Consider the following 27,182-nt stretch of genomic DNA (forward strand, 5'->3'; position numbering starts at 1 on the left):
GACACCCGCAGGTCCGTGACTGCGAATTGAAGCCAACTGCTCGTCTGTGCGATCCAGCCAGCATGAGGAATGCCCAGGAATCTGCTCGGCGATGGCGCCGGGGGCAGGCTGTCTGCCCGAGCGGCTTCAGAGCCGAGCCCAAACTCACTCACTCATCATGCAATCGGCTGCCGTCTATGCGCCTCCTTCCCCACACGAGCCACACAGCCGCACACGGTTGACAACCTCTTCATTTCACCACTTGCCGAGTCGATACTCAAGCTGACTCACGATAGTAATCGGAGACTTTGCCCAACTATGAAGAGCTTCACGCAAGCGGACGGCGTGCTGCCGAAGCAATTGAAGCTCTCGCCCGAGCAAGAGCAGGCACTGACCGACTTGGCCGACCGCATCGTAGCGGAGACCTTGCAGGCCAACGAGGACTTCATCGCCAACGACCGACGAGTTGACGGCCGCGTCTGGAAGAAGGTCAAGTCTCGCGAACAGGTTCACGTGTATCGCACTCGGAGGTCGAGCAGAGGAACCAGCTGCGACGTCAACGAAAAGGAGCCCAGTCGCCCGAGACTCTTGTCCAACAACGCGGTCGAGCAGCACCAACGTGACGCCATTGCAGCAGGTCGTCCGCTTGGGTTCGTAGACGACGACGAAATACATAGCGACGAAGCGAGCCACACGAATACTCACAGCTCCACGAGTGAAGGCGGGTCCTTCGCGCTTGAGGACAGCGTATTGGCCAAGACCAAGCCGTCGCATGTACCGTTGATCGTGGCCTCGGGCGTGATGGACGGATCCGTTGAGGACGCAGCATTCGGAGCTCTTGCCAACACCAGGTATGCGTGGGAGGTGCGCAGCTCGTACACTAAGAACGACGGATTTGACGGCCGCAAGGTGCTGGCCACGCTGCAAGGCCCTAGCGACGAAGACCCGTTCCGGTTCATTGGCGTCAAGTGGGCCACGCGCGACTACGGAGCGTTTATGACGCGACGAGACGTCGTGTTCTTGGAGTCGTCGGGGATCGCGCTGGACTCGGACGGTGAGCGTGTTTACTACAGTCTGGCACACTCGATCGAGCTGCCGGAGGTCCCTGCACTGCCTGAGCGCTTCAATGCCATCCGTATGAACCTCTCGAGTTGCTACATCATGCGGCAGCTGAATGAGGAAAAGGTCGACGTTTTCTGTCGAGGGTACTCGGACATGGGCGGCGAAATGCCCGAGGGGTTCAGCGTGAGCTTCTTCTCCGCAGCCGTCGCCGCCGTCTCGGGGATGGTCGAGTGCTCGTACCTCAAGAAGCTTACGTGGCTTATGAGCCGCCGCCGCCAATCCGAAAGCGTCGGGGCGAGCAAGCATTGCGGAGTCTGCGGGAAGAGCGTGGCCAAGCTGTCCAACCTGGTGCAGTCGGGTAGCGGCTGTCCGATCTGTAGACTTCCGGTTTGCAGCAAATGCAGCGTGCAGAAGAAGCTGTCGATCGTGTCGCCCGAAGACGTCGTCCAGAAGCAGTTCTCCTTCTGCCTCTCGTGCGTACTCGAGTCACGAAGGCTGCCGGCTTGGGACGTCGCCACATCCCTGCTCAAAGCCTCGTGATTGAAGCAGCTACGTGTACGATAGCCGGCACCAATATGGCACGTGGAAAAAGTGCATGAGCGTCCAAACCGAAGCAGCCAGTAAGGACATCAAGAGGTTGCATGTCAGCAGCATCGGAGACCGGAATAGTCATGGGCGACGAGAGATGCCCCAAAGTGAAGTGAACTACAAGACCAAGAAGAATATAAGGATCATCGATTGCTACTCTGCGACTCGCCGGTTGAGGACGAAGCTATGACTCAGAACCCGCCTGGCTTCTGCACTTGCACGTTGAACTCGCAATGGAAGGAGCTCCAAGTCTGATGGTGGGGGATGCACGCGCTGTGGGTCTCTCTGCCTCCTCTTGCTTGCATCCATCGTCGTCGAGTTGCTGCGAAGTGCAAGGTGGCTGGAGCCTTAGGTTTCTTGTGGCTGCATCGGCTGTTGCGAAGTGATCAGTGCTCGCCGAGGCGCAGCACAAAGATCACGCAGCCTCCTCCATGCAGAGCTGTCGCGTCGTTGACTCATGCGGACTTTGCACGCTGCAGCAACTCAAAGTACGTTAGCAGCAAGAGCTCGCGACGGAAGCCACTAAGGCGTCGTTGGTCGAGCTCGTGCTGCATGCAAAGCGAAGGCCATCACATGACGGTGAGCTCAACAGCGAGCGTGAATTCGCCATCAGAAGAAGCAGGTTAGAGCCATGTCTTGTTTGGATGGGCACTCAACGTCACGACGCCAGCTCGAAGCAGGAACATGCCAAGAAACTGAAACAGGAAACGCTCGATCTCTGGCCGCACATGACGAGCTCTCTCGTTCGGCTCTGGGTGAGATTTGGTTGGAGCTTGATAAGGTGCCGCTTTGTTTGCCCTCCCCAATCTCGTGCGCACCACCAGCACCTTTCTCCGGTTTCTCCTGCCTGCGTGGCTCGTATACAACGTGGGGTAGCCACTTCGAGACTTGCTTCGTGGCTAGCAGCACGGGTTGGTAGCGTATCGAAGACGCTCACTGTCAACTCCCACGATGGCCTACAAAGACGCAGACGGAGTCATTCCGGAGCAGGTGAGCCTCAGCAAGGAGCGCCAACACGCGCTGACCGACACGGCCGACCGAGTGGTGGTCGAGACGCTGCATGCGTACGAGCGGTTCATGGGCAACAACCGCCAGGTCGATTCCCGACTCTGGAAACATGTCAAGTCCCGTGAGAAGGTGCACGTGTACCGCACCCGGCGCTCCGGTTCTAAGCGGATGAACGCCAAAGTGAACGAGAAGCAGCCGAGTCGGCCTCGGTTGCTGTCCAACAACACCGTAGAGCAGGAGCAGCGTCAAGCGAGGGCAGCAGGTCGCCCGCAAGCCTACACCCCAGACGAGGAAGACGTGGAACCGGAGGTCGCGGTGGAAAAGTCGGCCAGCGGTGTTTCGCAACATACCGCGAGCTCGTCGAGCGACTGCGGCTCCTTCTCAGTGTTCCCCGAGGAGAGCGTGCTGGAGAAGATCAAGCCTGCAAAGGTTCCTTTGATCGCAGCGATCGGCATCATGGACGGGTCCGTGGAGGACGTCGCCTTTGGAGCGTTGGCAAACACAAACGAAGCGTGGCTCGAGCGCAATGCGTACGTCAAGAACGACGGCTTCGACGGCCGCAAGGTGGTGGCGTCGCTCCAGTCTCCGAGTGAGGAAGACCCGTTCCGGTTCGTCGGCATCAAATGGGCCACAAGGGACATGGGCGCCATCATGTCGCGCCGTGACTGCTTGTTCATCGAGTCGTCCGGTATCGCGCTGGACTCGGACGGTGAGCGCGTGTACTACAGTCTCGCCCATTCCGTCGAGTTGGACGAGATCCCGCCGCTCCCGGATCGCTTCCACGTGATCCGCCTCAACCTCTCTATCTGCTACATCATGCGCCAAGTCTCGGAGACGCAGATTGAGGTGTACGCCCGAGGCTACGCGGACATGGGCGGCAGCATGCCGGAGGTTGTTGGCGTCTCGGTCTTCTCCCAAGGCGTGGTTGACGTCGTGGGCATGGTCGAGGCCTCGTATCTGAAGAAACTCGCGTGGCAGATGACTCGCCGTCGTGCGAGCGACGCGTCCGGGCAGCAGACCAAGGACTGCGGTGTCTGTGGTAAGAGCACCAAGTCGTTCAGCAGCCTCATCCATTCAAGTGGCGCGTGTGCGATCTGTCGACAGTCGATTTGCTACAAGTGCAGCGTGGAGAAGAAGCTGCTCCTGGATGCAGAGGAGGATCTCCAGCGACAGCTCACGTTCTGCGTGTCGTGCGTGATCGAGGCCCGGCAAATGTCTGCTTGGACTATCGCGACGAGGCAGCTCAAGATGAAGCAGAAGTGCAGGTAAGCTGCCGGCAGAAGTACATAGTGATAGACTACCCGTGACGAGAGCAGAACGAATTGACTAGAGGCCCCGAGCCATCGTATTTTTAAGAGTCAACATAGGTCATCTTCTCTCCCCAACAAACCTCGTCCAGCAGTCTACACACCGAGACGGTATCCTAGAAAGTGTCACCATATCGGCGGCACCGCACTGCGGTCGACCAGTGGTCAATGACCACAGTCCTCGGCATCAAACTTGGAGCAGTTAAGCGTCCCTTTCTATCGGAGACCGGCGCCGATACACCGCGCCGGACAGACCGCACCGCAGGACACATCAACCGAGTGTGTCGAGGTTGTTAAAAGCGCAGTTGAGCCCATCGAATCGGTGAAGGTGGCTTGTAGATACCGTTTCTGGCTGCGGATACCCGTGCACTACGAACAGGTACCAAGTCTATCCCATGTTGACGACTGCGGAGTATGCATCTCGAAATGTGCGCAGTTTATTTAATAGCGCGCGTAAAGGCTCCTTAACGATGACCATGTCCACACTGTGGAGTCCACTGGGGCGGTGTTGAATCTTCCAACGCGGTGCGACTCGGAGCAGAGCGAGGAGAGGCACCACCGCGAAAGAATCGGCGATGGCACGGGAATCCCCATCAAAAGAGCGTCCAGTAAACCAATCCGGTTTACTTGCTGTCGGAGCACCATCTCGGCGGCACCAAATATTGCCGGACCCCCCGCTGTCTCAAGCTGCTCTGTCCGACAGCAATTTGGCGGCGCGCTTCACGGTGAAGCCTGGAAGCCCTTTCGTTCCGGGCTGGCGTCTAGGTGGCGACCTTGGCTTGGATAACGCCATCGCTCTCGGTGCGACGTCACCCCGTTCCATTACCTGCCAGCTGCCCTGGCACCGCCGTGAACATGGCAACATATGCAGGGTCGGCGCAGCATAACGGGACGCGAGACCAATCCAGCTGATCTGCCACCACCGTCCGGTCAATGCAGTGGAAAGGTTGGGGCCCTCGACAAGCAAGGCCGCATTTGGCCGCTGCAGACGGTCAAACTTTGATCGAAGCACTCATCAAGGCGCACACCTGGCGGGTGCTCTAACCTGGCCATGAACCTTCCACATGGTCGTCGCGACGTAACGCCGCAGACCTGCATACGCGGCCGTGCTGCGCCAGTTAATTGGCACCCGCGTCCCTATCCCCGGAGCTCCAAGCCTCGTTTCTCCGCTGAGCAGCGGGTGTCCCAGTCAGCGGAGACCGATTCTACATCTCTTATTCCATGCAAGTCGCGCGCGACGCCACGACGGCCAAGCTCCGATCCCACTTGAAGGATCCCGCCACCCTGTCCTTGGCTGTAAAAGCACGAGGTCTCTCTTCAACTTTTGCTCCCGCTGCATGACACGAGGACGGACCGATTCCACCTGCTCGCGTCTGTAACCAACGCCCACTTCCTCTCTCTCCAGCACGCGGACAGCATGAGGTTCGGAGATTCTTGGGACGCCGGACACGTCTTCCCACCGCGGGAGCTCGTGCTCACCCGAACGGACACGGAGCAATTCGAGACGCTGGCCGATCAACTTGTGGCCGAGACGCTGCAGGCTAGCGAAGACTTCATCGCCGACCGCCGGTCGGTCGACTTGGAACGGTGGAAACCGGTCATGGAGAAGGGCAGCATGACCGCGTACCGGTCCAGGTCTCGACGCGCGCGCCGTGAACGCCTCGCGACCGAGGAACCGGTCGAGTCGTCATTCGTGCACCGACCAAAACTCTATTCTGCCGACAGCTCCTTGAGCGACTTGATGGGCCGCAGCCGCACGCACTTGTCGTACGAGTCTTCGCAGGACGAAGGGTCTTCCTACACAGGCTCAGACTACTACGAAAGCAGCCGCGTGGACGGCGAGTCGCCCGAGCAGAGCGTGCTCGCAAAGTCGCGTCCACCCAACACCCCAATGGTGTTCGGCTGCGGCGTCATCCCAGGAACCGTGGAGGACGCAGGACTCGGTTTTCTAGCCGACACGGAGGACCGCAGTGTCATGCGCGCCATGATGAGCAAAGACGTCAACATCAAGGAGCTGCGCATCTTGGCGCAGATCCGCGGCCCCACCCAGCAGGACCCGTTCCGGTTCCTCGGGATTAAGTGGGTCTCCTACTCGTCGGGTCGAGCCGGTGCGGTCGTGTCCAAGCCCAGAGATATGGTGGTGCTCGAGTCCACCGGCATGACACTCGACTCGACCGGTGAACGGGTGTGCTTCTTGTTGAGCCACTCCATTGAGGTGGAGGAAGTACCGGAGTTCCGGAAGCACGGGCTGGTGCGTCTACGCACGTCGAGCTGCCGGATTGTGCGGCCGTACAACAGCCAAGGCGAGGTGGAGGTGTACTTACGAGGATACTCCAACCCCGGCGGCCACTTCAGCGTGCTTACATCGACACAATTGTTCTGCGAGGACATGCTCGGCACTGGTCAGATCGTGGAGGAGTCGTACTTGAAGAAGCTGGCGTGGTTTGTGCGCGCGTACGCGCGACGTCAAAACAGTGGAGGGGACGACGACAAGCACGAAGGATGCGCATGCTGTCACAAGCTGCCCACCAGGGGCTTCAAGAAGCTGCTGGAGAGCAGCACGACGTGCTTTTTGTGCCGGCGTAAAGTCTGCAAGAAGTGCACCGTCAAGAAGAACCTGACGCTCGACTCGCAGAGCAAGAAGAGCCTTGAGTTTTGCTTGAACTGCTACCTGAAGGCGAAGAAGCTTTCGGCATGGAAAGTCGGCGTGGCAACACTGCCCAAACCGTAGGCAGACCAATTACTCGACAAATAGCCCCACCAGATAGGTTTTAGTACTTTTATAACAACTCGCCGCAACATCCATCATCGTGATGCACTGAGCTAAGGTCTCAAGCTTGAAGCTTGCACTTCAACGTGATCATGTCATCGATGAGCAGCGTAATGGTGCTCACGCGACAGCAACTCGTGGGGGTGACAGCCAGCACTTCACTGTCAAGTCGATGTCACCTTCATTAAGGCTTTGTACGAGCACGCACTTGGTGGCGATTCAACGATCGCCAGACGTGTGCGAGATGTCTTTCGCTTCGTACGGGTAGCCAACACCTTTACTTTGCCCAATTTCAAGAGTCAGTAGTCAATTCGAAGTGCTCTAGGTTATGCTGAATCTTTGGACACGGTGGCCATTGCTACATGCCACGCAGACAATCTCTTTGCCTTTAAGTAGCAGTTCAGGCAGCATTCCACGCCCTTCTTCTCCAGAAGTCGGCCGCGTGAAGACTCCAGGGGCAACGACTTCTTGACTGTGCACTTGTGGCAAACAGTCTCTCGACAGAGGTTGCAGACAGATTTCCTTTCCATCAAACCTCCAAGTCTCGAAGAAAGTTTTCCATGGCAGCACGAACAACTGCTGGACGTGTCGGCCCCGATTTTTGAGCTACCACTGCTGCTACAGCTGTTACTGTTGCTGTCGCTTGCGCTGCTGGTACTTGTAGTGCTCAAGCCCAATCGGTCGTGCATCATCCACGCCAGCTTCTTGAGGTAGGCTTCCTCCAAAACTTTAGGAACTGCCACGAGGCTTTCAGCAAACTGAACAGCGCCAAGACGAGGACTAAAACTTCCTCTAATATCCAAGAAGCCTCGAGCATAAGCTCGGACCGATTCGCCATCCTCACAGGAGCGCACGAGGTGGCAGGAGGACAAAGCAATTCGGACTTTCCCGATGTCCCGAAACGTGGGCACTTCGTTCATCTCAATCGAGTGATTGAGCATGTAGCAGAAGCGTTGGCCGTTCGAATCCAGCGCCATACCAGTCGACTCGATTACCAGGTAGTCTCGGGGCTTCACAACCAGCGCCATTGTGCGACCCGACGAATATGAACTCCACTTGACTCCCAGGAATCGGAACGGGTCATCTCGCGTCGGGCCGTGGATCTTCGCTAGAATCTTCATGTCCTCGACAATCACCTCCTTGTGGGTATTGTTTCGCATCCGAGTGCGAGCTTCCGTGTCGGCCAAAAACCCGAGCGCCATGTCCTCAACTTTCCCGGGGAAAACTCCTGACGAGAAAACAATTGGCACGTTCTCGGGACGAAACTTCTCCAGCACACTCGTTTCAAAGCCACCTTTTGCTCCCAGCTTGACGAAGTCGTCATGATGGCAGCTTTGCTCGTCTTCGGAATCGTCATCTAGGGCGGCGAGTCCTTGTCGTTGAAAGGCTTCGAAAGATCTGCCGCTTGTCGGGTACAATGTCGGATTCTGTGGAGAGGCAGTAACCACGACGGTGTCCTCACTCCAGAATCTGTCTCGTGTTAATGGACATGCGTTCGAGATGTCCAGGTACGCGACGATGCTGTCTTTCTCCTTAATGACCTTCCAGCAGCTGGGGTCGGCCACACGACCTTGCGAGGCAAAGTCCTCGCTGGCGTGCAGAGTCTCCGCTACAAGTCGATCGGCCAACGCTTCGATCGCTTTCTCGTCTTCGGCACGCAGAGTTAGCGGCACTGGAGGATAAACGACATCAGAGTGCTCCATGAAAGTCGACGCGTGGAGCGAAGGCTGTGCAAATTGGCTAGTGACGAACACTGAGCCACAAAATGTACATGTAGTACAATCGGCTGTTGAATCAACAGTTGATTCACACAATGCATCGCCAATCCGATCTCAAGAATCAGCCGACTTGGCTTGCCTGACTTTGACTTGGCTAAACTTTCGCGATGGGGTAGCTTTGACTTGGTAAAGGAGGAGCTAATCTATTCAAGTAGATCCGAGCCCTTTTTCAAAACGTAAGTAGATTACAATGACTACTTACAAGTTGACTGCCGTCATACAAGGTAGCGGCGAGCGTGACAATACTCGAGGAGCTGCACGCTGCGTGGGCGATAAAGATGGTCTCAGGATCGCAGGTGGCGGTGATAGTCGGTGGCATATTAGAAGGTAGTACTGGTCGTTATGAGCATGCGGTCGTATTCTTGCTTGGGTACCAAGCTGATTCTTTCTTTTTACCCTTAATCTCCGGGTAGCATCCAGCTACGATTTCCGATACGACCTCGGCAACAACAAGCTACCGGGCTCGTTTCAACTGCTTCTTGGTGCCGCGTGATAAATCCGGAATGCTTGTCTTCGCCCTGATGATTTTGTTCGATGTACTCGTGAGTACTTGCGTTTTGAAAAATGGCTTGAATCTACTTGAATAGATTAATTCCTCCACGGCAAAGGGTAGGAATCCCCAACCTCGGATAGGCGACTTCCAGAAAATGGGGCCGGCATTACCATCACTGCTCGCGTGAACCAAGACTCAGTGACAATTGGACACGGAGCACAGCGCGGTGAGCTCCACTTGCTTGGTTCTTGTTGATCGTTACTGGTACGTTTGTGCCTACTCGGCCATTGACAAAGTGTTAATTGCGACTTGCCACGCCGACATGTTCTTGGCTTCCAAGTAGCAGCTCAGACAGAAATCCATCGTTTTCCGTGCTATTTGCTTGCGCCCACCGACGTCTAACGGCAGTGCTTTCTTGGCCGTGCACTTGCGGCAAATGGTTTGCCTACAGAGGTGACACATCGAGTTGCCTTCCAGCAGCTTGGCGAACCCTGTGTGTAGCTTGTCATGGCAGCACGGACACGTGTCGGAAATATACAGCGATGCCAGACTGAGACTCCTCTCGGCACGGTGCTTGATGTGAAGTAGCCATATGAGCTTCTTCGTGTAGGCCTCCTCGACAATCTGAGGCACTGTCAGGAGTCCGTCGCAGAACATGTACGTGCACATTCTCTCAGCCAGGCTGCCACCGGTGTCCATATACCCGCGACAGAAGATCTCAATCGCCCCAGCGGTGACATGCGGCCGGATGATGTGGCAGGCGGAGAACCTCATCCGCACGAGGCCAAACTTCCTGAAGTCGGGCACCTCGTCCAGTTCGATGGAGTGGTTCAGCACGTAGCAGAAGCGTTCACCGTCTGAGTCGAGGGCCATGCCGGTGGACTCGACGATTAGGTAGTCTCGAGGCTTGATGAAGTGTCCTGCTGGACCTGCAGTCGAATGGGAGCACCACTTGACCCCCAAGAAGCGGAACGGGTCTTCCTCAGTAGGTCCTTGGATGCGAGCGAGAATGCGCACGTCGTCAACCACCACCTCTTTGCTGTTCGCGTTCCTCATTCGGCTACGTGCTTCGGTGTCTGCAAGGAAGCCTAGAGCTGCATCTTCGATAGTACCGGGCACTACACCCGTGCCGAATACTAACGGCGCGTGTTCTGGCCTTGAATTCTCCAGCACGTTCTGCTCTAAGACGTCTACGTAGCTGAATTCGTCGAGTTCGTCCTCCGAGTCCGCTTCCAAGAAGGTGACGCTCGGATACGTCTCGGACAATGCGTGCTGCAGCTTCTTGTCGACTGCTGGGTAGAACGACGGCATTTGGGGCGACGACGCGACTGCCTCCGTCTCGTCACTCGGGACGCGGTCTCTGCGTTTTCGTGTCCGGTACGCCATCATGTTGTTTTTCTCCTTCACTGGTTTCCACCGGCTCAGGTCAACGACCCGTCCTTGACCGACGAAGTCGTCGTGTGCGCGCAAAGTCTCAGCTGCGAGCTGATCTGTCAGCGTTTCGAAGGCAGCCGCATCGACCGCGGACAGTGTGAATGGCTTGGGCGGGTACACGACGTTGGCTCGATCCATCTCGTTTCGGTGTGGCAGTCGCCAATAGGATTGAGAAGTGCCACTCGTGTGACATCGTAGAGCAGTGGCAATGTTCACGTACATGCTGGTGTAAAGTTACGACGCTGCGCACCAGCCGTATGTCCCAACGGACCGACGGCTGGGGCTTCATGGCTCGGTAGTCGGAGCAAAGCTGTCAGGAATCGACGACTAAAACGATTTGTGTACAATGTCGCTAGGTCGTGGCCGTGCATTGCAGCTCGCGTGCCTGCTTGTCCTCGCTCACAAGACTTGCGATTGCGTTGTAGACATGCAGCAGCACTTGGGAGCGCCGGAGCAGTCCCAACTTGGGACTGCTCCAGCGTGAGAGAAACTTTTGGCGTGGCATTCTCTTGAAGACGCACACTCACATGACCTGCACAACGGTAACGCCATCCTAGTTTACACGATCCACACGATCGATTGTCGCCTCAAGGAAATGCGTCTGGGTTTCTTCGAGCCCAACAAGTTGGAAAAGGCGCAAGAAGCTAGGTTGTGGTCTGGTATAGGCTGGGGAGGAGGAGTCGGCGATGAACTGATGTGAAGTACAGGCTGATCACTCTTTATGAGTAGTTTACCTTTGGGGTCCTCCTTACTGCGCACCAGTAGACTCCATGGGAGTGAGACCGTCGGCAACAGCGAGCCGGATGTCAGCGTTGGTTCGGTAAGCACTCATAATTACGCAGACCCGCACCACGTCACAGATTTCGTGTGCTCTACACAACCGAAACCTGTGACCTGTGGCCATGGCGAGCTCCCTCTCCGACGAGCTGGAGTCGACTCTGCGTCGTTTGCAGAGCGATACGCAGGACTTTTGGGCCCCGTTGCACTCGATTCGCCGCGTCGATGCTTCGTCGCTGACTGCGCTCGAATTCCACCGCGAGTTCGTGAGTCGCAATGTCCCGGTCGTGCTGCAGAACGCCATGACGAGACCCCAGTGGCAGGAGGCCATCGTCAATTGGAAAAATGACGACCATCTCATTGCCAAGGCGGGGGACCACCCGGTGACTGTGGACGTCACCCCTTTTGGCTTCGGAGACGCGGTACTGGAACTTCCGCGTCACCACGAAGAGGTTTTCGTCATGCCGGAAGAGAGGGACATGCCTCTCGCGGAGTTTCTGAAAGTGCTGAAAAACCGAGAAACGTTCGATGGGGTCCCGTACCTTTCGCACCAGAACGACAGCTTGAGAGAGCAATTCCCAGGGCTGTTTGACGAAGTGCCACCAGCGCTGGAATTGGCCATCGAAGCTTTCGGCAACGAACCGGAAGCGGTGAATATCTGGATCGGCGATGAAAGGGCCGTTTCCACCATGCACAAAGACCACTACGAGGTGCGAGTTGGTTGGTTGTGAGTTGTGGGGGGTGGAGCTGACTGGAGGTTTGTGTTGTGACAGAACATGTACTGCGTCGTGAAGGGCCAGAAGCACTTTACTCTGTTGCCCCCGTCGGCGGTTGGGTGTCTGTACGAGCGAGAGTTTTCGTCGGCGAGGTATCGTCACGCGGATTCACCCGAGCCAGATGAAGAGCAGCATTTAGTGGTGGATTTGGTTGCCACGGAGCGGTTCCATGAGAAATACCCGCAGCATGCTGCGTGGAAGATTCTGTCGTCGCCTGATAAGGGCGACACGCCGTGGATCCCAGTGGACCCGCTGAATATTGACACGAAGAGGTACCCGCTGGCTGCGACGTTGAACCCCATTGAAGTGGTCGTGAACGCTGGCGAGGTGCTTTACTTGCCGTCGTTGTGGTATCATCGCGCCGCGCACTTGTGTCCGACGATTTCGGTGAATTACTGGCACGACATGGAGTTTGACTGCCGCTATGTGTACTTCAACTTTGTGCACGACATTGGAGCAGCGATCACAGCACTGGAAGAGGAAACACGCAGTAAACAAACAGATCAAGCCACAGACGAGCTAGAAAACGGTGATCTTCAACAATACAGCGAGTTGGAGTGAGGATAACGCAGCTTGCTGTTTGATTTCGACGCACTTTTGGACATTGGACCATCATAATTATCTACTGCTACCGTATTGCTCCTGCCTGACACCCTTGCTGCTGCTCTGAGTCGCATGAGTGCGGTCTACGCACGTGATAACTAGCTGGAGCTCGATAAAGACATCGACTTGGACAACGACTTGGACAACGACTTGGTCGTGGAAAGCGAACTGTGGCTGCCCATCTGAGGCTTGCCGTCTGACACCGTCTCCAGAGCCACACTCCACGCCGACAGCTTCATGGCGAGCGTAAAGCATTCTTGGCAGAACTCCATGTTCTTGGTCGTGATCCCACCGGCGTTGCCAAAGTCGACGCCGACCTTTTTGGTGACAGTGCACTTGCCGCAGAAGACCCGACGGCAAACTTGGCAGGCTGCTCCCGTCTGGACCATACGCGCGAACTTGCTCAGCGAGTGGTGGCAAGCAGCGCAGTGTGTAGGCGAATGCGCCTGCGCAGCAAGAGTCGTCGCGTGCTCCCGCGCTTCACGCTCCCGAGCCGTCATCTGCCACTTGAGCTTCTTGACGTACGCGCATTCCACGAGTCCACCGACAGCCAGCACGGTCTGCGTGAAGATGCTGATCGTGACGTTGTCCATCATATCTCCGCCCATGTCGTTGAAAGCTCGGCAGAAGACCTCGACCGTTCTATCGGAGTGCGGCCGCAGAATGAAGCACGAGGACACACGCGCGCGGATGACGCCGAACTCCGACAACTCCGGCACGCGATCCAACGCGTAGCTGTGCATGAGGACGTAGGCGACGCGTTCTCCGTTCGAGTCACGCGCCATCCCAATGGACTCGATGTACACCATGTCGCGCTGGGTGATGAACGTGCCTAGCACCTTGGTGGCCCATTTGACCCCAAGGAACCGGAACGGGTCTTCCACGGTCGGGGTCTTGATGGTCGCTAGTATCTTCTGGTCGGTGTACTCGTCGCCAATGTAGGCGTCCCGCAGCCGCCAGCGAGCCTCGTTATCTGCTTGTGCTCCGAACGCCGCGTCTTCGACAGTGCCGTCCATCTTGCCAGTGACGACTAGGAGCGGCACCCGTTGAGGCCGCGCGCGTGCTAGCAACGAGCCGTCCGTGAGGTAGTCGGAGTCGTGGCGGTGGCTCCTATTAGCACCCGAGCTCTTGCTCTGCGACGCACCAACGCCGTCCGACGAGGCTAAGCTGCCTCCGCTGCTCATTTCCGACAGCGACAGAAGCTGTGGGGACTCCACCGACGTCGAGCTCTTGCGTCGACGGGATCGGTACACGTGCAGGTGGTCCTGCGTCTTGACGTACTTCCAGCGCTCGGGGTTGAACTTGCGATGGTGCGCAATGAACTTCTCGCTGGCCGTCAGCGTCTCGGCCACCAACTCGTCCGTGTAGGTCACGATGGCCTGCATCTCGGACGGCGAGAGCTGCAAGGGCGGGAACACGTTGGGCGGCAGCTTGGACTTGACCATTGTCGACGTTGATCAAGACTGCGACTGCGACAGTTGACAAAGCTGCCGGGCAGAGGAGAGGCAGGGAAGGGACGAGGTGTTGCATGCCACTGGTCACGGCTTTGTTGCGCTGGACAAGCACGACGCCACGACATCCGGGATGTTGGCTTGCAGCAAGGCGCTCGTGTCGCTCTGACAATGTCGCCTTCAATGTAGGTCCGACATTGAAGGCGACGTGCAAATGGGTCGTATGGCGACTGCGTTTCACCGCCATGGGCACTAGCAAATATGTACATGTAGCTGTTCGGGGGCCTCTGTAGGGGACCAACGAAGATCAGCGTGCTGATCATCCTCTAGAAACAAAATAGGAGATGCGCCATCAACACGAAAAAACCAAGCAGAGGAATTGGGCGAGAGGGCCTTGCAAATCCCCGGTAGAGTACACGCCGCCGCAATACATGTACAGTACATGTATGGACAGGGCTCAGCAACCACCTTGCACCTGTCAGTGACGGTGAATTGAGAGAGCATTGCTCGTTGGTCCGTTGACCCTAAGTAGAGTTTGAGCAGTTTGATCAGCTTATTTTGAGTGGCCTTCTGGCGAGGTGCGATCAGGTGCAGATTGCAACCTTACGCAGGACGACTAAGGGTTATGGTCAAATCCCCGATTATACTTAGCTTCAATATCGATATTATTGGCCAATCGGGTGAATGCTTTTACAATAAAACCACTTTTATGAATCAAATCAGACAATGAACTTATATTAACCAATCAAAGAGCTTATGGATTGTGATGGCTCCACACCTTTGACGTGTCGTGTCGGAGGGAGAAGCGAACTTATTGATATCCCTCCACAGATTGCTGATCATTCGCATATTTCCCGAATAGCATCCAAGCTCCGTCATCGCCGACTTAATGTGAGTTCGAACAATCTCAAACCGGCCAACATAAAGTGTACTCGCGAATGCGTGGCGCTTTCATTCCTGACGTCCCCCGAGGACAGATTCATGAGATGAAAATACCTGTAAGTGTGCATGCAGCGCGAGATTGCATCGCTTATTTTTGAAGTTCTTGTATACTAGTTCAAAATATACACTGACTTCAAGTAGGACCGCAAAAGTAGCTCTAAGCATGACACTCTTGAGCAGCCGTGACCTCGAAAACCGGTTTCGCTTGTGTCGCTTGAGCTCTTCAGCTCCGATACACAGGCCAAGACCCGCACCGCACCGACTTCATTCTTCAACGCTTCGTTTGATCTGGAGACGCAACAGTACAACGTGAACGTACGAGTCATTGACAGCTTCATGGCATATCAGCGTCACTATCCGTCCTTGGAAATCTCACCTCGAGCGGACTAGCGACTCACCGCATCGACCCTTGCACACTTGAGAAAGGCTTCTGAGGCGGGAGAACTTCTTTGTCGTCCAGGGTGTATCATACGTTTTCTCCAGAAAAACGCGGCCGATCAGGAAGTGTAAACTTCTCATTTTCGGAAAGCCTAATGGGGTCAGAGCCACTTCCACAAAGTACGAAGTCCCACAGAAAGCGGCATGGCGTGTGACCTTGTGTTAATCCCTATTGGTGTCGTTTATCTTCGGAAGATCGGACTGCACCGGATGAGTTGTTTCTATACAGAAAAGCTGAGTACATGAAATATTGAGCGCGTGTGTTCGCTTTCAGACTCGGCCAGGGTGGCTGGAGTTCGACCACTCGTCGCGAGTCGTCCCGGAATGGGACGGTTCTACCGTGCCGAGTGCAAGAGAGGAGCTAGACATGCGTTGGAACAACGTACCCAAGTAAATCGTAAATACAAAAATATAGCTTGTTACGATGGCTTCCGGGTAAATTCTCGACTATTCCTTCTCTCTTAGTTTTGCTTTGAGAGTGATCCGGCTCCCCGACCTCTCGAGCCATCTGTAGCGGGGCTACACATTCGGTTCACCTCCTACCTTAGTGCAACATGCACTAAGGCATACATTCAGGTGACCACCACAGGGTGGTCCACATTCATAGCAAAAGGCATATGACTGGTAGAAAGTAACATCTTTCTACCAATGAGAGTCATTCAATAGATAGGGGTTCTGCCAGCCATCCAATGGCAGAACCTCTCATTAGAAATATCAGTTTTAGGAGGAAACCCCATTTACAATCAATACAGTTCTCATTTAGCACCAAAGCTTTCGTTCGGTTCCTTTATTTAGGTTTAAGTATACTTGTGGATACAAGTATACTGCACTTAAGTAAATTACTCCTACGCTTCCTCATACACGTGCGCACACGTGTAAGCTTAAGTAGTGGGTCTAAGCAGACCCATTGCACCTGGTAGCACTTTGTAGTCCGTCCAACGACCGACTAACACGTTCGTATGGAATACGAACGCGGGGCTGAGAACCTGCCCTCGGACAGTAACATGTCCGTGGGTAGCCCAAACACGTCTGCAACGCATGTTGCGCGTGCAGACTGCCCCCACCTGTCGGAACCAGAGTGGGAGGCCCTCCAACGACTGTCGACGGTCATTGGAGAAACGGCGGTAGCAACGATGTTGCGAACGCTATCGCCGACGGAGCAACACGATGTTGCTCTGGGTTTCATCGTGAAGGAACAACGTGAAACCGCTGCTCGAACTTCGGTGTCGCCATCGGCCACACCGCGCGTGGAGTCATTGAAACTCCACGTAAGCAGCTACGTTGGAAGAGAGGGCGAACCTCTCCTCCGTTGGCTTGTCGAGGTCGACACTGCCATTACGGCTCGACGTGTCGTCGACCCGTTGTCGAAGGTTGCGTTCGCCATGTCATGTCTTGGCGGACGAGCAAGGAGTTGGGCGTACGGACGCCGACTCACAGACCCTACGTGCACGTACGAGGATTTCAAGGAGGAGCTCAAACTAGCGTTTGAGCTCCCGCAGAACGAGTTCCGATCGAGGGCGGAGTTCCTCGATCGGCAACAGGGCAAGCATGACGTGTATGCTTACGCCCAAAGAGCAGGGTACTTGGTCTCGAACATCGTGACCAACCCGATCGACGAGGCGACAAAGGTCCTCACGTTCATGAAGGGCCTTAGAGATGGGCCTGTGAAGACCTATCTCTTCCGAGAGTATCCCAATACTCTCGAGGCTGCAATTGCGCTCGCAATGCAAGAAGAGTTTAGCCTGCGGCAGGCTAAACTGCATGTGAACGCCCCACGGCTGATGCCACGACCGGTGGTAAGGCCGTCGGGAGGTCCCGAACGAATGGACCTCTCGAGTGCGACGGCTGCTGGTTCCCAGCAGCGTCGTGGATCAACGAATGTGCGTTGTTTCCGCTGCGGAAACATCGGTCACTATGCCCGCGAGTGCACAGCACCTGTGCACGCGGCGAGGAGCCGTAGTGGCGATACTGGGTATCGTCACGGGCAATCAAAAAACTAAAGGGACCAGCAGGCGCGGGGCGCCCTGCTGGTGATGCGATCGAGCGTGTCGACATCGGACACGCTGCAATGAAGATCGCTGCCCCCAGTGAGAGTCAATCTCACTGCAAGAAACAAGATGACAAGCCGAACCTTGTCATCCTGAAGGTAAGCTCGAAGAGAGAGAAGTCTCTTCGTGCTCTAGTGGACTGTGGAGCGTCGAACAACTTTGTTCGACTGCAGAGCCTTCCAAGGCTTGACTTCGAGGAGGTGAAAACACCTCGAAGTCTATTGGAAGTGAGACTAGCAACGGGTGTCGTTGTTAGAACCGAGAAGCGTATCGTACGCGTACGCTTCTCTTATCAAGAGAAGGAGTTCGTCGACGAGCTTATCGTCCTGGAACTGGACGATAAGTTCGATATGGTGTTGGGCATGCCGTGGCTTGCACGGCATGATCCGGTGATCGACTGGACGAAGCGCACGATTGTGCGCTTCGAGAGCAACAGCAGCGCGACAGAGAGCGATGGCCCTGTTGGCGCAGCACATGCACCACGTGGTGCATGCGGCCCTCCATCAGAGACAGCGCGGAATGCGGCTGTCTCCGGTCACCCCAAGCGAACGCCAACGACTGCGAGAGTCGTTGGAAGAAGATGTGAAACGAATCAGCAGGGCCTGATTCAATCGGATTCGAGAGGGTCTCGAAGCGTCCGGGGCGACGCGGTCGTGTCGACAGATAATGTCGACACACAATTTGTCGAAAGACACTCCGCCGTTAGGCGTAGAGGTAAAGAAGACGCGTCGGCTCTGGGAGCCGACGCTGCAAGCAGTGCGGACGGTTGCAAACGTCCCGCACCGGAAATGCTTGCGAGCTCGCGTGCAGCCGGGCTGCACGACGAAGCGGTACGCGATCAAGCCGGGCTTGAACGCGTGCGCCCGCGGGTAAAACCCGCCGGCGAATACAAGGAACAACTGTCGACGGCCGGGCCTGGACAAGAAGAAACTCGCGGAGCCGGGCTCTGCACAAGAAGTGAACGGCGCAAGCGAGAAAAGCTGCGCAAGTCTCGGTCAGGGACCGAGACGCTCAAAGCAGTGTCTGCCGGGCAGACAGTTGGAGACAACCGTCGAGACACTGAGTGCCTTGACGCGTACGAGTATTGGTCTCCAATACAAGAAGATGAGGCTGGATAATCCTCCGACGTTAGCGTCGGAGTTGATGTCGCTCCCAGTCACAAGCTGGAAGCGTTTCGCTCGCGAACTGCACGATGGACGCATCGAGCAGATCTGCATCCTCTCGGACGTCGAGAGGATGACGTGTGAAGCAGAAGACATGAATCAGCTCATCTCTGAGGGCGCGGACGCCCTCAGCGCGAAGTCGAAGAAGGAACGCTTCGACGAACAAGGCTGGGACTCGCTCAAGGCGAGCCCCTTTTACAAGGTCTTGCGTGAGTACAAGGATGTACTCCCGGACGACATTCCTGCGGAGTTACCGCAGGACAAGGGTGTTCAGCACGAGATTGATCTCGTGCCGGGAACGAAGTACTGCGTCACGCGGCAGTGGCCACTGCCGCGTGAGCAAGTCAAGGCAATCGACGACTTCTTTGAAAGTCGTCGCAATGCAGGACAAGTGCGGGAATCGAAGTCCCCGCACAGCGCGCCTACGTTCTGTGTGAAGAAACCACAGGGCGGGTGGCGCATCGTTCATGCTTACAACAAGCTGAACGATGCGACGGTACCGGCGCAGACACCGATACCTCGAAAAGATGTGATCATCGATTCGATGGCCTCGAGTACTATCTTCAGTACTCTGGATCTGAGAGACGGGTTCTATCAGATCCTCATGCGTGAGAGTGATATCCCTCTCACGGCGGTAAGCACTCCGAGCGGCATGCTCTGGGAGTGGCTCGGGATGCCGCAGGGGCTGAAGAACGCCCCAGCGACGTTCAACAGGTGCGTCACGCACTTGTTGCGCTCGGTGCGCGACTTCGCACCGAGCTATTTCGATGACGTGTTCATTCACAGCCGGGCTGTGAATGGGAAATCGGATGTGGAGATGCATACAGAGCATCTCCGCAAGTTGCTTGAGCTCATGCGAAAGCACAAGCTCTACGCGAACCTGAAGAAGTGTATCTTCGGGGCGACCGAGATACCCGTACTTGGGTGTCTCGTGGGGGAGAACGGCGTACGCCCTGACCCAGGAAAGGTCAGAGTGATCAATGAATGGCCTACGCCTTCAAACGTAAAGGAACTGTGGCAGTTCCTTGGACTCGCCACGTACTTGTGCAAGTACGTGAGCAACTACGCGGGCAAGATTCGCCCGCTGTCGCAGCTCATGAAGCAATAAGCTGCATGGGAATGGGCAGCTGATTGTCAGCAGGCCTTCGAAGCAGTCAAGCAGGGCTTCACTGAGGCGCCGATCTTGGCGGTGGCCGACCAAGATCGCCCATTCCACGTTGTGTGCGACGCATCCGATTTCGCGATCGGATGCTCACTGATGCAACTCGATCACGAAGGTCGTGATCGTGTGGTTTACTACCAATCGCGTCAGCTGAAGCCAGCTGGGCGCAATTACCCGGTACATGACAGGGAACTCCTTGCCATGAAGTATGCACTCGCAAAGTTTCGAGTGTATCTACTTGGGAGTAGACCATTCGTGGTCTACACCGACCACGCATCGTTGCGTACGGCGATCAAGTCGCCGCACATATCACAAAGAATGGCACGGTGGCTGTCATTCTTTGGTGAATACAACTTCCAGGTTGAGTACAAACCTGGAAGGTTGAATGTCGTGGCCGACGCGCTTTCGCGTCGACCAGATTATGCGGTGCAAGAGGCCGACGCCAACTGCGTTGGCGTCGTCAGGACGACTACACCCTCGTCGTCCTTGTTGGACGACGTGAAGGCCGCATACGCGCATGATGCGGACGCGAAGCCGTTGTTGGAGTACTTCTCCACACCTTCTGACAAGTCTCGTCAGAAGCTGGCCAAACACCTTCGTGCCCGTGTACACCGTTATCGTGTACACAATGGTCTGCTGCTTTACAGCGCAGTCGACGACAACGCAGATCGCATTGTCGTGCCGGATGATCATGAGCTGAAGCTCAAGATCACGTACGAGTACCACGATGCCCCGACATCGGGACATCCTGGCCGTGAGAAGACATACTTGCTTCTCACGCGTGACTTCTACTGGAGTCACCAGTACAAATGGGTACGCAAGTACGTTCGTGCTTGCGAGGTATGCCAGCGCGTGAAGCCTGCGCCCAACTCGCAGGCTCCGCTTCAATCACTACCGACTCCGTCGGAGTGCTGGCAGTCCATTTCAATGGACTTTGTTTTTGGTCTTCCGCAAGACAACAAGCGGAGGACTGGTATTGTGGTCTTTGTTGACCGCTTCAGCAAGATGGTGCATCTTGCTGCAGTACCAGCCGAGGTGACAGCCAAACAGACGGCATGTCTGTTTGTCGACATGGTGTTTAGACACCATGGTATGCCACTCGACATCGTGTCGGATCGGGATCCGCGCTTTACAGCGCGATTCTGGCAAGAAGTGTTTACACGTCTTGGGACGCAGTTGTCCATGTCGACTGCGGATCACCCGCAGACCGACGGACAAACAGAGCGTGTCAACCGCGTGTTAGTTGACACCATAAAGAGCTACGCGCACTCGTTCCATCAATGGAGCGACTGCTTGCCGATGGCGGAGTTCGCCATCAACAACTCGGTGCATGTCTCGACAGGACACACACCGTTCTACGTGAATACCATGAGGCACCCACGCGTACCGAGCGTACTCGGTGCGGTAGCTCCTTCCTTACGTGGGGGAGGATATCCGGTTAATTCAAAACAACCGGATATGCACGCTGATACAAGCCATGTATCAGCTGTGACGACTCGCGCACGTACTGCGCGCAGTCATGGCGACGACAACACAGTGTCTACGACGGGCGTAGACACTTTAAACGACAACGAACATCACGCACAGGCCGGGCCTGCTGCGAACAAGGAGCACGAACTGAACCAGGGGTTCAGCTCGGATGCAATGGACTTTGTCCAGCGCCGACAAGCCGTAATTCAGTTTGTCCAGGACGCGATAGCAGCTTCTGTCGATCGACAGAAGCTGAACGCCGACAATACCGCAGCGGAAACACAAATGAATTCAAAGTTGGTTCATTAGTTCTCTTAGCTACGCAGAACCTAGCTAAACATGCAGTTTCCGATTTCGGAGTAAGCAAGCTTGCTCCGCGCTTCATTGGGCCATTCACCGTGTTGGCGAAGCATGGCAACGCGTACACACTGGACATACCGTCCAGCATGCGCTTGCACCCAACGTTTTACGTTGGGCGGCTGAAGCCGTACGTGCAGCACGAGTCACCTACGTCTGGTGACTCGCCAAAGCGATCTCGAGCGCGGCGACGCGCTTCAAGGCGGCAGAGAGCCTCGTCCCGACCTCGACCTTCACGTTCGAGGTCGTCTGCGCAACCTCCGCGAGCTGAGCCTTCAACAAGCTCAGCTCCTGACGCAGAGCAGCGAACTGCGACGCTTGGAGACGCTCAACAGCCTCCAAGCGAGACTCAAGGTTTGGTTGACCAAACCCGGGGCGTCTTCCCGCCGCCCCCACCCCCGTTGCGAGACGCACGCGGGGCAACTCGCTGGATCGTCCAGCGAATTGTTGGTCATCGGAACCAGACCCGAGGTCCGGTTCATTTTCGTATTCGTTGGAGAGGATTTCCTCCCCAACACGATACGTGGGAATCACGGAATGTCATGATAGAGGACATTCCGGAAATGGTGACGGCGTACGAAGGCCGCCACCTCCGCCGAAGGGCGTAAAACTTGGGCGAGCGCTGTAGTCGCCTACAGCACTCGGATAAGTGCTGCGATTATCCGCAGCACTAGAAGACGCCTGCGCCTGAAAACTGGCGCGCAGGGTCTTGAGGTCGTCAGGTACACACATGGACGTGTACCCGTTGACGTCCCGCTCGGTGATGCGTACTGCTCCGGGGTAGCAGTACTCACAAGCAGTGTCATAAGGCACTGCGCAAGGAAGTCCAATACCGACTGCACCATGGTGCAATCGTTCAAGTTTACCACGCTTCGAGAACTTCTCGTAGCGCTCCCGCGCCTGGCGAATCCGGTCGCGATAGCCAGCGGGGTTCTTGTTGAAGTTTTCAACAAAGGCACTCCAACTTTGACAAAGTGCCTGCCACTCGGGCACTTTGCTTCTGCGAGAAGTCTTCTTGCTCGCAAACCATCGGAGCTCATGGAAGAGCCCGATGTAGTAGTCGCGCCTTTGATTCGTTAACGGATCAAAGTGTACTCGCTTCGCGACGTCATCGTCAACGATGGCGTTGCACGAGTACAGCGCGTACAGATTCGGTGGCACAGTCGCACCGAATCGGCTGCTGATCTCAGACTGAGACGGCATCCACGGCTTGCGCACTGGCTCAGTGCGCGAGGCCGCAACAACAGCGGATGGAGCAGAGTCATCTCCATCCCGCGGAGTCGTCAAGGCTCCAGCGGCAGCGAGCCGTGTTCCACTGCAGCTGTCAATTTTTTCTCCACTCGCTGCTTGAAGTCGCGTAAGGTGACGCGCGTAGCACCTTCGCCGGAAACCTTCTTGAAGAGCGTGAACGCATTGATCAACGCAAGATCAAGCGCCCAAGTCAGGATACTCATCGACAGCCTTTTCTCCTTTCGACGAATTGGATTCGTGCTCCTTAGTTGATCAACGCGGTCAACGCCATTCATGAAGAGGTTGTAGGCGACTACCGTTGACGGCACTCGGAAGGTTTGCCGGTGCATGACTCCGTCTGCTGTCCAGCGACGAAGCGGCGCGAGGCCTCGACAAAGACAGATTGCCTCCGGTGAAATGCCAGGTAGCACCCGCTGCGATGGCGTCCCCGCCAGATCGTTCGTGTGAAAGATCACCGTTAGTTTGTCTCGGAAGACGATGATCCTGCACAGGCCGCCACCGTCATCGACGCAACGTACTCCATTTGGAGGTGTGGCGGCAGCTTCTTCTGGGCCCGCTTGTGCTTCTCTTGCAGCTTCTCCCAGCCTGGAGCTACATCTACCACGGCAACGAGCTCTCAACCACCCCTTTCTGCAACGTCAACTCGCGCCTTCGCCGTCTTCAAAGCTGCAGCGTTCTACTTGCCCTGCAACTAAATCCTGACCGTTCCCAACATCCTCATTTCACCATCGGTGATCGCCATAAGGGTCTTTGCAAGATTGTGCCTCGTGTAGAAGTTGTCACAGACGAGCCGTCTGTGGCCGTCCTGCGCTGGATTTTGCTTTGTCAAGTGGCCGCACATCGCGACCCACAGCGCGCTCGGATCTTTGCGGCTTATTGGAATATCTCCAAGGTCAAGCGTTCTGAAAAAAGGCGTCCGAAGCGCCGGAAAGACGCCCACGTAGCGTTCTGCTGGTGTAGTCCTCGTTCGATTACCAGATCCGTTGTCCCATACAGAGTAGGCACACAAGCTCTCCCACCCCACCACCACGTAGAAGCGCACTCCGTATTTGTCCGGCTTGGACGGCAAAAATGTCTTGGCCGAAGAGCGAGCCTTCGTCCGCACGGTGTTCTCGTTTAAACTAACAGCACCAACTGGGACAGCAATTGTGGCAAACTTCTCCTGAATCTGGGCCATCAGTCGCCGGCTGTGCCACAACGGATCCAGCTCACGCCTCTCGACGGGGATGCTCTCTGGCGCATGAACTTGAAAGCGAGCGCGAATGCTCTCAAACCGGTTTCTTGCCATTGTCAAGGCGAAGTCCGATTGGCCCATGAAGAGCTTCTGCGACCACAGCTCTTTGATATCCGTAACGGGGTTGAAGCTTATAGCGATCTCTAAACCAATATAAGCATCAATTTCAAACTCCATAGCCTCGAGCCTCCCCTTGGTTTTGAGCATTTTGTTGGTCCACGTCTGTAACGACGTCCGGAACTCCCGGGTGAAGAACAGCGATAAGAGCCCCAACTCGCCGCGGTCTTTATAAACAGTGCGGACCTCTCTGTCACGGACAATATGCAGTCCGCTCTCCTGGATGAGGTGGTCGACGTACGCGTTGCCGGTCCGACGTTGTGCCGACAGACTTGTAGAAACTGGCGGCGCTTCCTCGCCATCGGACTCGGCAGCAGCGCCCCCCTCGTCATCTGCTGCATCCTCTGCGCTCTCGTCTGCCTCTTCTGCTTCTGACGCCTCGAACTCCCAGTCCGCGTCGTCGCTGTCATTGTTCAGGACCTGTGAGATGTCCACCGTCGAGCTGCTGCTGGACGAGTGCAATGTTTGCAATAGAAAATAGTCGAGTGGTTACGAAGGCAGCATCAAACTGTTGTGACCGCTACGGTACTACAAACCGTAGGGGACTATTGCGGTCCTTTTAGGCTTGTGCAGTGCAGCCTGCGCCTGCAACCTCAGAATTTTAGCCTATCAAACGGCGGCCATCTACTCATTACGGGACCACAGCAAACCTGTAAGCCTTGTCAAATCAACCGGTAGTGAAAGGGTTAACAGTGTCAATTGATCAAGTTGGCGCCGTCATTGCAGATAAAATAACCTACGAGGTGGATTCATCAACACTTTATGGAAGTTCACACAAGTGTACAGATTTGGTCACACCCGGGGGGTTTCTATTGCATCAAACAGATGTGGACACAAATGGGTGACATCTGCAGCCATAATTAAATTTAGCTACTCCGAGCGCGCTATAAAAACGATTGGTAGCCTCAATATTCTGCTCATTTGGAGTCATAAAATGTCGCTCTGGGGTTCAACCAGTTAGCGACCTTACTTTAATTCGGGTGACGACGATTCAATCCCCCCATCGACCGTAAAGTTAAACACACATGTGGTGACCTTCGTGCCAGGGTTCCAAGGCAGTAGATGCACCTGTTGACGTCCCCCGCCCAATCTGGGCGTCGTCGCAAATGCCTCCTGGGCAGCACTCACGTGACACTTTAGGTTGTCAACATATCTCGGTGAAATGAGGGCAATGAATGCTGGTCGTCGTGGGCGTGAAAAGACAATTTTCTGGACAACTGCTCGTTGCATCTATGTGAGGATGAATGCAAGGATGCATTAGCAAATTTGAAGGCTCGTCTCGCCTTTTTTCCACCGAACGCGACCAACCTACGCCAACCCGCAGACTCGTTTGTGCTCGCTAAGATTAAGTATGTCTGGCGTCGTAACAGGCTTATTGAGGGCGTGAACACAAAGCGTATGGATGACTCGTAATCAGGAAAGTTGAGGAACCCAGGCAAGAAGTTCGTTTTGGCCAAGGCTGCGGAACGTGTTCGTGAAGTGAACGCTTATCGCGACAAATGTGGTATTAACTACGCCAGAAAGACAATGATCAGATGTGGCCTTTCGCTTCGGATTGATGGCTCGTGGACCCTAGATCTGCTATTTCCTCATCTCCAGAATATAACCCAGGAGTATCCCGATGATTTTGCTAGAAACACTGCAGTTGCTGCTCTGAAGGATAGAGTGGTGAACGTGGCCTCTGCTGAAGATGATACCAGTGCAGATACCGGTAAATGAGAGTGACACTGATTTACTGTAAGTTCAAAAATAGCAACACTCACACTAATTTCTGTGAAAGAAGAAAATCTTACATAAATTAGTGTCGGTGACACTAATTGCCATGACTACTGTGTACCGACTTCCTTGGCTTATTACGGTTTCTCCTGTACATGGTACAGCGTACCACCGATAAACCCATGTACATGTACACCAATACCGTAGTTTTAATCATAAAGTACGATATCTATTGGTGCATCATTGTACCGTGCATGTAGCTGTCTGTCGGATCTGGCTCATACTTGTACATGTACAGGTATTGATCTTGCCTTTTCCCTCTCAGATCACTCGTACACCGTTTGCCGCGCTCAGTTCATGTTGCTGCCAAATGAACGGGTGTAACCACAAAAATAAAACCGTTATATTACCGACCGTTATCAGTAGAGGACAGCTGAAACACAAAAAATGAGATGAGATTAGATGACCGTTATATGCAGGCGACCGTAAGGAAGTCGGTAATCATATTCTTCCTGGTTCAGCGGGTTAGTAGTGCTAACAAGACTAGTCGTCTGTATTTTGAATTATTAGTCTACTAATTTCAGAGTAGCCTCAACAGGCTCTCAACCCGCCTACAAAAGGGCAAACGGCCATGGGTGTTCTCCAGCGTTCTCTTCTCCTAGACTAAAAAAACGGCTAAGAACTGCATTCGGATCCCGGACTCGTCTTTCAGCCGTCCATCACGAACAAAATCATGGAGAAGACGAAAGTCTCACACAAAATAACACTAGGTGTTCTACAGGGCACTATTTTCAAACTGTACACAGGACGCGATTTAGCAGCTACTACTTTCAGGTCGCCTAACCAAGAGAGTATGCCAGTGTCTGGCAGTGAATTGGAGCTCGTGTGCTGTGGGGCAATTTCGCAGCTTCCAATCAAGGGTGCTGTGGACCCGGCGAGTTGGTGAGAATTTTGCGCCAAACAGGGGAAAGTAACGTATGGAACATTGATCAGCTGTGTCAACACATTCGTTTCGTTTCCCATTGAGGTTCATTATTGTCATTTAACTTCTTCGGCCTAACGATATCTGTGACCTTAACCTTGTCGTCAGTCATCGATGTTATGATGTAGTGAGTAAATTCCGACGATTACAAAGTTAATGCTAGCAAGAGTTCGGATGGGCCGAAGCTCATCGAACTGCGTTCCAAGAATGCATGATCTACGGAGTATTTCCGCCGCGAACTCGCGCCGACGAAGAACAAACTCAATACCAGCTACA

General features: G+C 55.1%; 11 protein-coding genes across 11 annotated transcripts; 7 read left to right on the plus strand and 4 right to left on the minus strand.

Annotated features, from left to right (window-relative positions):
• Positions 1–297: 297 nt before the first annotated feature.
• On the plus strand, positions 298–1,581 carry KRP23_4338 (uncharacterized protein; the record flags this gene model as incomplete). The annotated part of the gene is made up of 1 exon (XM_067889282.1): positions 298–1,581. The coding sequence occupies one exon, from the start codon at positions 298–300 to the stop codon at positions 1,579–1,581; it is 1,284 nt and encodes a 427-aa protein (XP_067748456.1).
• A 999-nt stretch (positions 1,582–2,580) lies between these two features.
• On the plus strand, positions 2,581–3,906 carry KRP23_4339 (uncharacterized protein; the record flags this gene model as incomplete). The annotated part of the gene is made up of 1 exon (XM_067889283.1): positions 2,581–3,906. One exon carries the CDS (start codon positions 2,581–2,583, stop codon positions 3,904–3,906), a length of 1,326 nt encoding a protein of 441 aa, XP_067748457.1.
• Positions 3,907–5,361: 1,455 nt separating this feature from the next.
• KRP23_4340 (uncharacterized protein) lies at positions 5,362–6,675 on the plus strand (the record flags this gene model as incomplete). The annotated part of the gene is made up of 1 exon (XM_067889284.1): positions 5,362–6,675. One exon carries the CDS (start codon positions 5,362–5,364, stop codon positions 6,673–6,675), a length of 1,314 nt encoding a protein of 437 aa, XP_067748458.1.
• A 365-nt stretch (positions 6,676–7,040) lies between these two features.
• Positions 7,041–8,417, minus strand: KRP23_4341 (uncharacterized protein; the record flags this gene model as incomplete). The annotated part of the gene is made up of 1 exon (XM_067889285.1): positions 7,041–8,417. The coding sequence occupies one exon, from the start codon at positions 8,415–8,417 to the stop codon at positions 7,041–7,043; it is 1,377 nt and encodes a 458-aa protein (XP_067748459.1).
• Positions 8,418–9,261: 844 nt separating this feature from the next.
• KRP23_4342 (uncharacterized protein) lies at positions 9,262–10,557 on the minus strand (the record flags this gene model as incomplete). The annotated part of the gene is made up of 1 exon (XM_067889287.1): positions 9,262–10,557. One exon carries the CDS (start codon positions 10,555–10,557, stop codon positions 9,262–9,264), a length of 1,296 nt encoding a protein of 431 aa, XP_067748460.1.
• A 764-nt stretch (positions 10,558–11,321) lies between these two features.
• Positions 11,322–12,533, plus strand: KRP23_4343 (Bifunctional peptidase and (3S)-lysyl hydroxylase JMJD7; the record flags this gene model as incomplete). Its single annotated transcript, XM_067889288.1, has 2 exons — positions 11,322–11,906; positions 11,970–12,533. The coding sequence occupies 2 exons, from the start codon at positions 11,322–11,324 to the stop codon at positions 12,531–12,533; spliced, it is 1,149 nt and encodes a 382-aa protein (XP_067748461.1).
• A 140-nt stretch (positions 12,534–12,673) lies between these two features.
• On the minus strand, positions 12,674–14,020 carry KRP23_4344 (uncharacterized protein; the record flags this gene model as incomplete). The annotated part of the gene is made up of 1 exon (XM_067889289.1): positions 12,674–14,020. One exon carries the CDS (start codon positions 14,018–14,020, stop codon positions 12,674–12,676), a length of 1,347 nt encoding a protein of 448 aa, XP_067748462.1.
• Positions 14,021–16,365: 2,345 nt separating this feature from the next.
• KRP23_4345 (Retrotransposon-derived protein PEG10) lies at positions 16,366–18,572 on the plus strand (the record flags this gene model as incomplete). Its single annotated transcript, XM_067889290.1, has 2 exons — positions 16,366–17,286; positions 17,409–18,572. The coding sequence occupies 2 exons, from the start codon at positions 16,366–16,368 to the stop codon at positions 18,570–18,572; spliced, it is 2,085 nt and encodes a 694-aa protein (XP_067748463.1).
• Positions 18,573–18,597: 25 nt separating this feature from the next.
• Positions 18,598–19,725, plus strand: KRP23_4346 (Retrovirus-related Pol polyprotein from transposon 297; the record flags this gene model as incomplete). Its single annotated transcript, XM_067889291.1, has 1 exon — positions 18,598–19,725. One exon carries the CDS (start codon positions 18,598–18,600, stop codon positions 19,723–19,725), a length of 1,128 nt encoding a protein of 375 aa, XP_067748464.1.
• A 372-nt stretch (positions 19,726–20,097) lies between these two features.
• Positions 20,098–21,558, plus strand: KRP23_4347 (Transposon Tf2-8 polyprotein; the record flags this gene model as incomplete). Its single annotated transcript, XM_067889292.1, has 1 exon — positions 20,098–21,558. One exon carries the CDS (start codon positions 20,098–20,100, stop codon positions 21,556–21,558), a length of 1,461 nt encoding a protein of 486 aa, XP_067748465.1.
• Positions 21,559–21,756: 198 nt separating this feature from the next.
• On the minus strand, positions 21,757–22,809 carry KRP23_4348 (uncharacterized protein; the record flags this gene model as incomplete). Its single annotated transcript, XM_067889293.1, has 2 exons — positions 21,757–22,113; positions 22,243–22,809. 2 exons carry the CDS (start codon positions 22,807–22,809, stop codon positions 21,757–21,759), a joined length of 924 nt encoding a protein of 307 aa, XP_067748466.1.
• Between the last annotated feature and the right edge of the window lie 4,373 nt (positions 22,810–27,182).

Source organism: Phytophthora ramorum (genome assembly GCF_020800215.1).
Source record: "Phytophthora ramorum isolate Pr-102 chromosome Unknown Phyram_PR-102_s0003, whole genome shotgun sequence".
Classification (NCBI taxonomy): domain Eukaryota; phylum Oomycota; class Peronosporomycetes; order Peronosporales; family Peronosporaceae; genus Phytophthora; species Phytophthora ramorum.